General features: G+C 41.5%; 1 protein-coding gene across 3 annotated transcripts in view; it reads left to right on the forward strand.

The window, feature by feature from the left end:
* SFMBT2 (Scm like with four mbt domains 2) overlaps positions 1–13316 on the forward strand; it is a 371940-nt gene that overhangs the window by 102136 nt on the left and 256488 nt on the right. For all 3 annotated transcript variants that reach the window (XM_073589037.1, XM_073589038.1, XM_073589039.1), the window contains exon 2: positions 12985–13145. In XM_073589037.1, the coding sequence (XP_073445138.1) occupies positions 12985–13145 (161 nt within the window). The remainder of the gene's footprint in view (positions 1–12984; positions 13146–13316) is intronic.

Raw genomic sequence — 13316 nt, forward strand, 5'->3', positions numbered from 1 at the left:
TTTTGTATGGAGCATGTTATGGGGTGAATAATCAACTTTATGGAGCATTACATGGGGGATATTTTGTATGGAGTATGTTATGGGGCCAATAATCAACTTAATGGAGCATTATATGGGGCATATTTTGTATGGAGCATGTTATGGGGCCAATAATCAACTTTATGGAGCATTATATGGGGCATATTTTGTATGGAGCATTTTATGGGGCCCATAATCAACTTTATGGAGCATTATGTGAGGCATATTTTGTACAGAGCATCTGCTGCATTTCCCACCCTAGGCTTATACTCGTGTCAACAAGTTTTCCCAGATTTTTGTGGCAAAATTAGGGGCCTCGGCTTATACTCGGGTCGGCTTATACTCGAGTATATACGGGTATTTGCTTTTATTATTCCAAATCTTGGAAAAATTGGTCTAAAGTCCCTGTGAGACCTGTAATAGTGTTCATATTGTGTGTCATCCAGCTTTTTTATTGAAATAAATCACTAATATGAAGTTGATTAGAGCATATATCAATGTAACAGAGAAGGTCAATTCAAAGACAAATTTGCCGTTGATTTTTCAACTTAATGGTTAAAACTTATGATGAAATGAAAAATATTATTTAATATATAATATGAGTCCCGAAAGGCTCAATCCCTAAGGCTTGTCTTAGCTAACCCGTAGAAATCCTCTTTAACTCCCTTATATTAAAAGAACAACAAACTTTCTAATATATTTACCAGTAAAATTCTGGTTGTCTTCTTTCCCCATACCATGGAACATTGTGTTATAAATTATGGACTACTTTGTCACTATGATCTAAAGTGCATCAAATGAATTATCGTCATATAGAAATCATAATTCACACTAACTTAAGCTTCCCAAAGGAATTTTGAAAATGTCTTGGTTTTTAAAATTAAACTGTAAAGAAAAAATAAAAAATTAATATAGTCTCAAATGTGGTAAACCAAATACATCCTATAGATAAGAGTGAACCTTTTTCGCAAAAAAGGGAGAAAAAGGAGAAGAGAAGAAAAAAAAAAAGTTTAGATCCAGGACAATTTCTTTGTCATCCAATTAAGCCATTTTCTATTACCTTTGGTGTATTAAGTAGAATATTGGTAATGGAGAATATATCAAGGACCTACGACTGTTATCCAGTGATTTAATGGCTTAATGTGGTAATGACTTGACTACTATTCTGCAAATTTTCATGTTCCAGGAAGAGAGAGAAGTTTACAGTGTAAAAGATTTAAACAGGAAAAAATGTAAAAAAAAAAAAAATAAACCCCAAAACATTGTGGAAGCCACATTAAATATGTGTATTATTTCTGTAAATTTCCAGTAACAGGTGGAATTTAATCCTGCCATCTCTGTAGATATTTAGTATTGGCTGAATGCCAAGATCAAGCCTCTTTTTTTTTAATCATTTTTCTATCCCGAATCTAGAATAGAAATCATTTTATCTTTTGCAGATAAAGTCTACATATAAATGTCAGGGAATGGGTTGGTCTGATCATCCTTTGATTAATTGTGTCTACTATGCAAAATGCCAGCATCATAATATTTAGAATCTGTTATTAGTTAGACGCAGATTAATATCTAAAGTCAGAAACAGTAATTATTTTTCTTTCTTTGTAAAGTTCATCTCTTTTGAAATTCTAATTACTTCTCACATCCCGAGTGCTGTTAGATGTCTTCCCTAGGAGGAAATTTCTAGCACACATCGGTATTTTTCCAGCATCTTTCCTGTGTACACACATTGCGTTTGAAGTGTTTTCTTCAAAAGTCTGGAAATATGCAAACCCATTCATTTCTTTATGACGTGATATAAAGAAATCTGTATAGATCAACTTCAGTAAGTTTTTTAAAAAAAAAAACAATTTTAAAGCTGGAAATATAACCTGTGTTGAAGCGGCCAATGGCTGAAATTGGAAAACAGTTTGACGCAAACTTGCGCAGAATGGGAGTACGCTAGTTATATAGAAAATAGAGCAGGACATCTTGAGTTTTAGAGAAATGCTAAAACAACGCAGAAATTAAGGTATAATATGTGAGCAAACAAATATAACTTATTTTACAAAAATATGTTAACCTGAAACTTTCTGTGCTTTGGAGATCCACGAATGTCTATTAAATGAAGGTGCACCCATTGAATTTAGTGTTACATAATTCTTTTCTCACTTTTCTTTTAATCTCATATAATATACGTAACACACTAGGTTTAAAAAAAAAATCTAATCATCCATGATATAACTATTTTGGAGCTTCATTTCCTACATATAGTGTTGTGCTGTACCACTAGGGCTTTCTTGGGCTCATTTTTCCTGTCCTTTCCAGGAAGATTTTACAGCAAGGTTCCTTATCAGAGGCAGGATTTCAATGACCAGTAACACCTCTGTACACAGCGAACAACACAGGGTCCCCCAATCACAATAGGCAATGCTCCCCTCCCTGCATAATGAGATTTGCATAGGCTCACTAGATAGTTCATTATAAAAGATATGGCTGGGGTCTGACTAGTGTGGCGATGTACATGTGTTGTTTCCTGAAACAGAAAAAGAAGTTAGAGACTAAAAAAGCCCCAGCGGCCAATGTGAAAATTGCAGGATTACTAATTTTATTATTTTAAACAAAGTTTGTGATATGAAAAAACAGACATTAAAAATATGTGGAACACAAAAAATTGATTTAAAGAATAGGTGATTTTCTGGTGACAGTTTCCCTTTTATAGTCTGAGTAGATGGTGGCCCGATTCTAACGCATCGGGTATTCTAGAATCTCTCTCTGCGCCGCAGATCTCCCGACGGATCGGGAGGCGTGCATCGTTCGAATGCGCTGATTGGTCGCGGCCGGCCAGGGCGTGACAATCAGCGCCATGGGATTTCCGTTACAGACAGAATTAGACGATTACCGTATATAGTAGATACTGTAAGCACTCATTGGAGAGGGTCATAGTCTCAGATTGTAAAAGAGGAATAACAAAGGTACAGCACAACACGATTTTGCTTTAATTACAGATTGTGATGTGGCAAAAAAAAGTAGATTTAAACAAAAGGTAATTTTCTGATGATAGGTTCCCTTCTAGGACACACCTTTTTGGAAAGGGCATTGCCATCACCCAGTAATCAATTTATCTTAATCATGGTTACATCAGTGTATACAATGATGGTTGGAATGCAAAATATATTTATAGGGATAGATTATTTAGCTACTAATGTCAGGTTAGTTTTTACATTAACAAAAAAATTGTAGTCCTTTGCTTATTTTCCTTTTCCATTTTTCTTAAATTTTGACATCATTTTTAAAAAAAGGCTTATGCAGTATAGATGGGAAGCAAATGCTGAATCACAGAAATGGCATCATTTTTGCCAATAATTGCCATAAGTTATAGTGGGTAGCAGATGTGAAAAATGTTTTAAGATGTGTCTCGCATCATACCATCTGCTCCAAATATGGTGGCCAATATGTCATGTTACTAATAACAAATTCGGTTCACAGCAATATATACATACCTAGCACAGGATACACACCCACCAATAAAGAGCAGATTAATTTTATCTCTTACCAAGTAATAAATTGCATAAACCGTAATTTCAGCCCAGTGTTACAAACCAACATACAATTACAGAAAACGACTAGAAAGCAGAAATAACATAGCCCGAGATGATGATCCCCTTAGACAGGAGGGACCCCTCCACACTGTAAATATCCTAACATTTGTAGTTTCCCGAAAGCAATAATTGCGCTGCGATGGTTAGGCGCATTCTCTTTCAGATTGGAATATTCTTGAGTAAATGATCATTTCCCCTCGAAGCAGTAGATGATTGACTGACTTAATGTCACTTTCATCTAGATAAGAAAGCTAACAGCCAGAGGTGACTTGGCAGAAAGAAGAAATGAATGCTGTTTCTGTAGACCAAAGAGCGCTCGTGAACCCTGGATCTCACATCTGAGAGGCGATGTGACTATTTCCCAGTGCACAGCAGAAATTCCAGTTGCTGCGCTTTCTCCAGGCTTCTCACAGGACCTATTCTCTGGCAGTAAAGTCAACACAATCTTTATTGATATTGGCAGCGCTGCCCGAGTCTGCTAACAGTACACAAGCTTGTAACATTGCATTAATTGTCCCACTAAAGGAGTGGAACACATACATTTTAACACGGAACATATGCTGCTTTGATTAGAAACTAATTAAAAGTGCAGTCCCTCGCAGGATTAATGTCTACTAATTGCACCTTTACATTCACTAATAACATGGCTTTCACTGACGAGTGGAGATCTGCGGCAAAGGAAAGTAATTGGAATTGTACATAGTCACGTGATAGGATCCAGAGTATGTCAAGTCATTCTGAAAAAGAATCTGCATTAAAAAAGCTCGTTAAGGTATTTAATGTGAGTGGGTTCCAGACAATTTACAAGTACCAATTAAATGCCACTGCTAATATTATCTAACCTTGGGTGGTGACAACAAACGTTAGATTGCTTGCTGGAGCTTTTAAGAATCACGGCATTAAAAACGGAATATTCTGACTGATGAGAGTGTAAGTTGAGCACATATACAGAAATGTCATCCATCACTATTTTATCTGGAATTGATAATAGTAAATTGCTGCAATTAAAATTGTTCAACCGCCCTTGCAAATTAGATTTATTAGCAAACATTTCAAACTTTCTGCTGTATGAATTAAGCCATGAATCAAGAACAATTTAAATAACTCAACATGACTAATATAACAAGTAGTTTCTCCAAGTGTATCACAAAGGGGCACTTTTAATGACTGTGGTAGACTCAGAATTATTCCACTCCTTCATGACAAGTTCCTTTAATACTAAGTAGAGCACTCATTGCTGTTTTGATCTGCTGAAAATCTGACGCACATCAGGATACCAACTTCTGGTAGTTTTCCTTAGGAGTCTTAAGGGGGTTTTACACATAGCGATATCGCTATAACGTCACCGTTTTTGTGACGTTCTAGCGATATCGCTATGTGTGATACTTACCTCCGACCGGCTACCCCGCTTTCCATCGCTGATCGCGCGAGAATGTCCGGCTCCATTTCTCGTCGTCAGCTTCCTGCTGTGACGACGAGCGATGCGTGGAGGCGGGCGGGAGGATCTCAAGATCGCTGTGTGTGAAAGGTGAGTATCGTGCGCTGCGTCGCTGCTGCATCGCTGTGAGGTCTGCCTGTGTGACAGCTCACTAGCGATCATTTAGCGATGCACCAGCGATCCTGACCGGGTCGGATCGCTGGTCGGATTGCTGGTGCATCGCTAAATGTAAAAGGGCCTTTAGTCCATTCCTCATAGGCTATGGCCTCCAGTTCACTTATATTCTTGGATATGCATGCTGTAACCTCCTTCTTCAAATTCCACCAAAAATTTCCAATAGGATTCAAATCAGGTGACTGTGAAGGTAACTCTAGAATCTTCCAGGACCTTTGCAGAAATCAAGTCTTTGTGGACATTGACAGTGATGTAAATACAAAGTTATGGGCCCCGGTGCGAACTTTCAAATGGGGGCCCCCCATGACAAAATACACGCACATCTCCACTCCGTACGCCTCGTACACGTGTGGCTCTGCTCCGTACACCTCGTACACACGCGTCTCCGCTCCGTACACCTCGTACACACGCGTCTCCGCTCCGTACACCTCGTACACACACTGCTCCGCTCCGTACACCTCGTACACACACGGCTGCGCTCCGTACACCTCGTACACACACGGCTGCACTCCGTACACCTCGTACACACACGGCTGCGCTCCGTACACCTCGTACACACACGGCTGAGCTCCGTACACCCCGTACACACACGGCTCCGCTCCGTACACCCCGTACACACACGGCTGCGCTCCGTACACCTCGTACACACACGGCTCCGCTCTGTACACATTGTACACACACGGCTCTGCACACCTCATACTCACACGGCTCGGCTCCATATACATTGTATACACACAGCTTTGCACACCTCGTACACACACGGCTCGGCTCCGCATACATTGTACACACACTAATACACCCAAATCCCTCTGTCTAGACAATTAAGCAAGAACTAGGGATAAAAAGAGTTTTTGCAAACCAAATAAATTTTATTACATTAAAATTAATTAACAGAGCATTACTGCTAATGCAGGCAAAAAAGGGCATAAATAACAATTACACCTTACATATGAGATAATCCATATTAAATCAGTTCAAGCACAAAAAATTAATAAAACACCCCCATTTTACATTTAAAGCCCAATATAGGCATTTGACCTCAAGTGAGGAAACAAGTGTCTGGTGCTGGAAAGTGCACTAGTGCTGTATTGCATAAGGGATTAACCTATTAGCATAAGTATGAAGTGCGCACACGAGCAGGGATTAGCCTATTGTCATAGGCAAAAAGTGCACACCTCGTACACACACGGCTCTGCTCTGCACACTTCATACACACACAGCTCTGCTCCATACACACACAGCTCTGCTACATCCACCCTGTAAACCCCTCCTGACCCCACACATAAACTTACCCCATCCAGCACCATGATAACCAGCACAGCAGAGTCCTGCAGACACGAGGCTCCTCCCCCCCTGCGACCTCATCACAGGTCCTGTGCGCACAGAACAGCCACCTTCCCCCTGCACTCTGTAGTCACAGAGCTCCATGTGACTGGTCACTAAGAGGTGTCGGCAGCAGGTCTCATCCTCCATCACCTGAGACACCGGAGGGTGGATTGCAGAGCTCAGTGGGAGGGGAGGAATAACGGAGTCCATGCTGGAGGAGGAGGTGCAGGACGTGATGGAAGACCAGGTCCCATATGAAGCCGGCTGCTTCTTTGCTAGGCGGGCCTCTAATCACTCTGGATATCCGTTGCAGCTGCGACCTCAGTAGTTACACCCCTGGACATTGATGCATACTTGGTATCATTCTCCTATTGTAAGGTCCAATCACATCCAAGCTTCAGTTTCCCTCAAAGAAGTCCTGACTTTTTCTACTAGAATTCCTGATATTTAATTCAATCCATCTTGCCCTACACATGCTGCAGGTTTCCCATGACAGAGAAAGAGTAGCATCCCCAGTACATCAGAAAGCCACCACCCTGCTTCACTGTAAGCATCACTGAGCTACCATCATTCTTCACTGTGTACATCGCTGAGCCACCACCATGCTTCACTTTGGGCCTCACTGAGCCATCTCCTTGCTTCACTATAGAAATCACTGAGCCACCACCATGCTTCACTCTTGGCAGTGTGTTCTTTTTATGGTATGCTTCATTCTTCTTCTTCGTGATATACTACTGATCCATAGGCATGAAAAGTTAGAAGTTTGCTTTGTCACTCCACAGAAGAGAATCCCCAAACTTCTTTGATTTATTTATATTAGAGTGGACTTTCCTTGTTGTTTTTTCAGTCAGCAGTAGAGGTGTATTTCTTTTAGTTCAGGCATGGAAACCTTTAGTGTTTGTATGTGCCTTACTATGTAAACTGAAACCTCAGTGTCTGCTGCCAGCAAATCTTGCTGCGGGTCTTTGGGTGATTTCTCAGGACTCTTTCGGCCACATCCAGGTAGTTTAAACAATAATTCTTTAATTGTGAACTTTTTTGGCCACTATCTTGGCAATAGGTCATGTTTGTGACCTAACATGTGTAGGAGATTAGTGAGAGCCCAGGACTTCAGACCCAAGTAATCCCTCAAAAATAAGTGCATTGCTCAACAGTCAGAAGTGCTGAAGTTTTGTGTGAGCACACATACTGAGTGGTGTACAGGCTCAGCAGTAAATCTATCAACCTGTACTCTGGTCTGTGTGCAGGCTCATAGACAATGACCCAGACCCCACCTATATGCTATATTTATTAACTTATTTTCAATTACAGTTAACACTATTTGAGCTGATTGTTTACACCAACAGATATTTTGTAAGGATAAAATCGCATCTGTTCTGATTGTCCTAAAATGAAACCTTCAAATCCTTTATGATGGATTTGTCCCCCAGTTATCTTTCATAGGCCATTTACACACTGTAACTATTGTGTTTGGAAGACAAATTTCTAGACATGCAAGATCAGTTTTCTAACTGATAATATGAACTGATCATATGTACACCAATTTACATTAATATTAGTTTGAATAAATATAAATTTGTCAGATATCTTGGTATTAGTAAAAGAATGTTTCAATTCACATGACTTCATCCAAAATTACAGAATCCCAGAATTATTTCTAATGAATTTGAGGCTGGCTAATAACAATTGAACTTTATCCATCATTTTGTTTATTAATTATTCATAAATCTGTAGTACACATGAAAATAAACAACTTTGGAATTTCTTTTATCAGAGAAATCTGCTTCCTTCACCTCCTGGACTCTTCTTTTCCTCTCAATTCATTGGTAAAATCTGTTTTCAGTGAAGTCAGATGTATCAGATTACGGAGATATGAAATGGCAATTGGTGCTTATACAATTCTATAGAGGAGGGAGGAACTAAAGGAGGACACACCCATTCTGCTGCACGTTTTCCTGAAACATCAGCTACAGTTCTCTATAGAACTTTATGAGCACCAACTGTCATCTCCTTTCTCCGTAATGGGAACATCTGTGTTCTCAGAATTGAGAACTTTCAAGACTAAATCATCAGTCCAGGAGGAGAAAGCAGATTTTTCTGATAAGATATATTACCAAGTTTCTTATTTGCACATATACTATTGATTTAATCTTTAAACTAGTGCTTCCTCAGTGGGCCAAAGCAGACGCAGCTGAGTAGTCCTTAAATGACCCAGTTGTTTTGGCTTTTATGACCATACAGAAAGTCTGCTAAGGATTTTGTAAGAATAATTCTTGCACATGCCAATCACATTTTGGTCTGCATATATATAGATAGATATGGTATATATACACTCACTGGCCACTTTATTAGGTACACCATGCTAGTAACGGGTTGGACCCCCTTTTGCCTTCAGAACTGCCTCAATTCTTCGTGGCAGAGATTCAACAAGGTGCTGGAAGCATTCCTCAGAGATTTTGGACCATATTGACATGATGGCATCACACAGTTGGCGCAGATTTGTCGGCTGCACATCCCTGATGCGAATCTCCCGTTCCACCACATCCCAAAGATGCTCTATTGGATTGAGATCTGGTGACTGAGGAGGCCATTTGAGTACAGTGAACTCATTGTCATGTTCAAGAAACCAATCTGAGATGATTCGAGCTTTATGACATGGCGCATTATCCTGCTGAAAGTAGCCATCAGATGCCTGTTCTTAGCTGAGAGGAGTGGTACCCAGTGTGGTCTTCTGCTGCTGTAGCCCATCTGCCTCAAAGTTCGACGCACTGTGCGTTCAGAGATGCTCTTCTGCCTACCTTGGTTGTAACGGGTGGCAATTTGAGTCACTGTTGCCTTTCTATCAGCTCGAACCAGTATGCCCATTCTCCTCTGACCTCTGGCATCAACAAGGCATTTCCGGCCACAGAACTGCCGCTCACTGGATTTTTTTTCTTTTTCGGACCATTCTCTGTAAACCCTAGAGATGGTTGTGCGTGAAAATCCCAGTAGATCAGCAGTTTCTGAAATACTCAGACCAGCCCTTCTGGCACCAACAATCATGCCACGTTCAAAGGCACTCAAATCACCTTTCTTCCCCATACTGATGCTTGGTTTGAACTGCAGGAGATTGTCTTGACCATGTCTACATGCCTAAATGCACTGAGTTGCCGCCATGTGATTGGCTGATTAGAAATTAAGTCTTAACACACAGTTGGACAGGTGTACCTAATAAAGTGGCCAGTGAGTGTATATATATATATATATATATATAAAAGAGAGAGAGATAGATATGGTATAGCTATAGATAGATATATTATTGTTGTGGGCTGTAGCACTTAATATTTCAGAACAAGGACCTTTTAAGGGCCCGTTACACACAGCGATCTCGCTGGCGAGATCGCTGATTTTGTGACACATCAGCGATCTCTCCAGCGAGGTCGCTGTGTGTGACATCCAGCAGCAATCGGCCCCCTGCGGGGTATCGCTGATCGTGCTGAATCGTCCTGGCCCGTTTTTTCATCGCTGGTCTCTCGCTGGCCAGCGCGCATCGCTGCGTGTGGCAGCGGGAGCCAGCGATGAGCGACGCTGCACGCTGGTTACCAACGTAAACATCGGGTTTCTAAGGGCCGTGGGGCCCTTAGAAACCTGATGTTTACCCTAGATACCAGCGCGCACTGCAGGCAGGGCGGGAGGTGGAGGCAGAGCGGCGCACAGATCGGAGTAGCTCTGCTATCTGCTACTCCAGTCTGTCAGACCGGAGTAGCAGATAGCAGAGCTACACCGGTCTGTCTGCGCCGCTCTGCCTCCACCTCCCGCCCTGCCTGTAGTGCACGCTGGTATCTAGGGTAAACATTGGGTTTCTAAGAGCCCCGCGGCCCTTAGAAACCCGATGTTTATGTTGGTAACCAGCGTGCTCGCTGGTCCTGATCGCTGGAGGGGCTGTCTATGTCTGTCTATCGTTGGTTGGATCGCTGGGACATAGTTATGTGTAACGGTACCCTAAGGGTACCGTTACACCTAGCGATCCACCAGCGATCCCGACCAGCGATATGACGCGGTCAGGATCGCTGGTGCATCGCTAGGTGGTCGCTAGTGAGCTGCCACACAGGCAGAGCTCACCAACGACATTGCTGGGGACGGGGATCGCTACTTACCTGTCAGACGTGGCGATCCTGCGTCCTCCCGCCCGGCTCCACGCGTCGCTCGTCGGCGCCACAGGAAGCGCTGCAGGAAGTGACCGATGAGGAATGGTCCAGAAGCTTCTCGCGCAATCAGCGATAACCAGCGGGGGAGCCGGTCGGAGGTAAGTATCACATGCAGCGATATCGCTAGCAATATCGCTGCAACATCACAAAATCGGTGACTTTACAGCGATATTGCTAGCGATATCGCAGTGTGTAACGGGGGCTTTAGAGAGATGGTTGATAACGTAGAGCAGGGTGTCCCAGCGATCTGGATAATGAGCTTATTTCCAACATCAATATTGGCTTATCTCTATGCGCACAGCTTTCATCCATGTAGCGCTCCGTCACATCATGATGTGTCCTTGTCGGAATACCAAGAGCTTTTCACAAGTCCTTATATGATGCCACTTAACAACGTGTTGTATTTATATTTGTACCCCTGAGTTCAATTTAAGGTGATGGATCGGGTGCTGCTGAGTTAATACACAACTCCCCAAGCAGCCACACTCTATCTGTCCTTGACGGCAAAGCAAGAGGAGAAATGCTTGCGTTACAAATAGCCCTATTGTGTGAGCAGAATCCATTCGTTTCCACTGAACATTTGATGTACAGACCGTGTATTCTAAAACTCCAGAGGGAACAGTAAATATTCGTTAGCACGCCATCCCGCTAATGTCTCGTAACGAACCAATGTGATGATCTATGTACAGTGTACACTGGCGTATTGATGGCTTCCTGATACAGATCTGGCTGTGTAGTCTGAAGCGCTGGTTTCTAGTAAAGTCTACTCGGGAAAGTACAGACTTAATAACTGGGATTTATAAGCATATTATAGGCTGGTGGTAACCAAACAGCGGTGATCCTATCAGTTGCTTACTGGAGGTTTTCTTGTAGATAAAGCTGAGGGATTATTTTTGGACTTAAATCAGCAAAGCGTGGATTCATCCTTCCATGCGCGCCATAGGTGGAAATGTTTTCTGATTGGATTGAGCAGTGTATTTACTATCTTGGGAAAAGACATGTAATATCCTGACCAGGAGGTAATGGGCATCGGGAGTGCACAGATTCTTTATAAATACATGTATTATTATTATTATTATTATTATTATTATTATTATTAGCATCGGTGTTCTTATTATTTAAACATTTTAAAAGTATTTTATTAAAAAAAAACACCAAATAATCAATACAGTAATTTATGTCATTATGCAAATCTGACACTTCATTTCCGCTGACTTTCTGAAGCATCATTGCAGCATTGCAGGACATGTGAGAGAGGATGCGAAGAAAGGTGGGCACTAGTGATGAGCGAGTATGCTCGGGTGATATGAGTATTTGGAAGTGCTTGCAGATTTACAGTAGTTTGTGTGTCCGCAGCTGCATGATTTGCAGCTGCTAGACAGCCTTAATTTATGCAGGGATTGCCTGGCTGTTAGGAAATCCCCACATGTAGTCAGGCTGTCTAGTGGCACAAATCATGCAGCTATGGCGACAGAAACTAAACCTCCGAGCGCGCCCAAGATACTCGGAGAACACCCGAGCATGCTTGGAAATCTTGAGAAACGAGTATACTCGCTCATCATTAGTGGGCACTCATCACTTTATCGCAGTTTCCATAAACAGAGAATGTGGAGGCAAATGTGGCTGACAGCCGTTTCGCCTGAGAATTACGCTTCCTCTGAGCCTCAGAGAAAGCATGAGTGCCCTTTCTTTGCTTCGTATCTACAGTTGGACACCCGAGCATTAAGGGGTAGCTTTTAGGTCAGGCTGGTTTCACACCACGTTTATGTTTCCTGGGTGTATCTGTTTGATTAAGAAGGAAACATATTTAAAAAGATTCATTGTTGTCCACAGAGAATATAATGCGTGGAATGTGAGTCAAATGAGTATCGATTTGCCATTTTTTGAAGAGACCTGAGTAGTCCGGAAAGCTTGCTGTTAGTTACATCTTTTCAGTTAGCCATTAACAGGTATTAACTACTGAGGACTCTCAAATCTTAAATTCAGTAAAATGGCGCATCAGTAGAAATACTTTTAGCGCCAAGCGTCAGCCTCTAACCTAATGAACATATCGGACATGTGCACGGCCCCATAGACTAACATTGCTTCGAGTGTGATCCGATGTTTTGTTGGATTGCACTCAGACTGAAAATGCGCTCCTTTGCACCTGCCGAAACGATGACTAATATTATTATTACTTCATATGAGAAAACATTATATATTGTACATAATATATGAATGAAGAACATACTGTAATTAATTGTGCTTTTTTTTTTTTATCTAGGGACAACTTTTCCTATAATGATCTAGAAGAAGAAAAGAAAAGAGAAATGTCAACAATGGAGACCAGGGTGCCCGCAATACAAGTAAGCCAAGACAAAACAAACCTACATATGGAAAAATCTAACAGCCCAAGTAATGGCAGCAGAGAATTGTTTGGATCAGGTGAGTTCATAAGGATATTAAATATGGCGTTATTCATTATTGTGCCAGACATTTCCACTAATTATTCAGATACATTTTAACCCCTTCATGATGCGGCCAATTTCCGTTTTCGTTTTTTCATTCGTTTTTTAAAGACCCATAACTTTTTTTTTTTTTAATTTTCCTGTCCAC

The sequence above is a fragment of the Dendrobates tinctorius genome, unplaced genomic scaffold (assembly GCF_039654945.1).
Source record: "Dendrobates tinctorius isolate UK_male_01 unplaced genomic scaffold, ASM3965494v1 ptg000105l, whole genome shotgun sequence".
Lineage (NCBI taxonomy): Eukaryota > Metazoa > Chordata > Amphibia > Anura > Dendrobatidae > Dendrobates > Dendrobates tinctorius.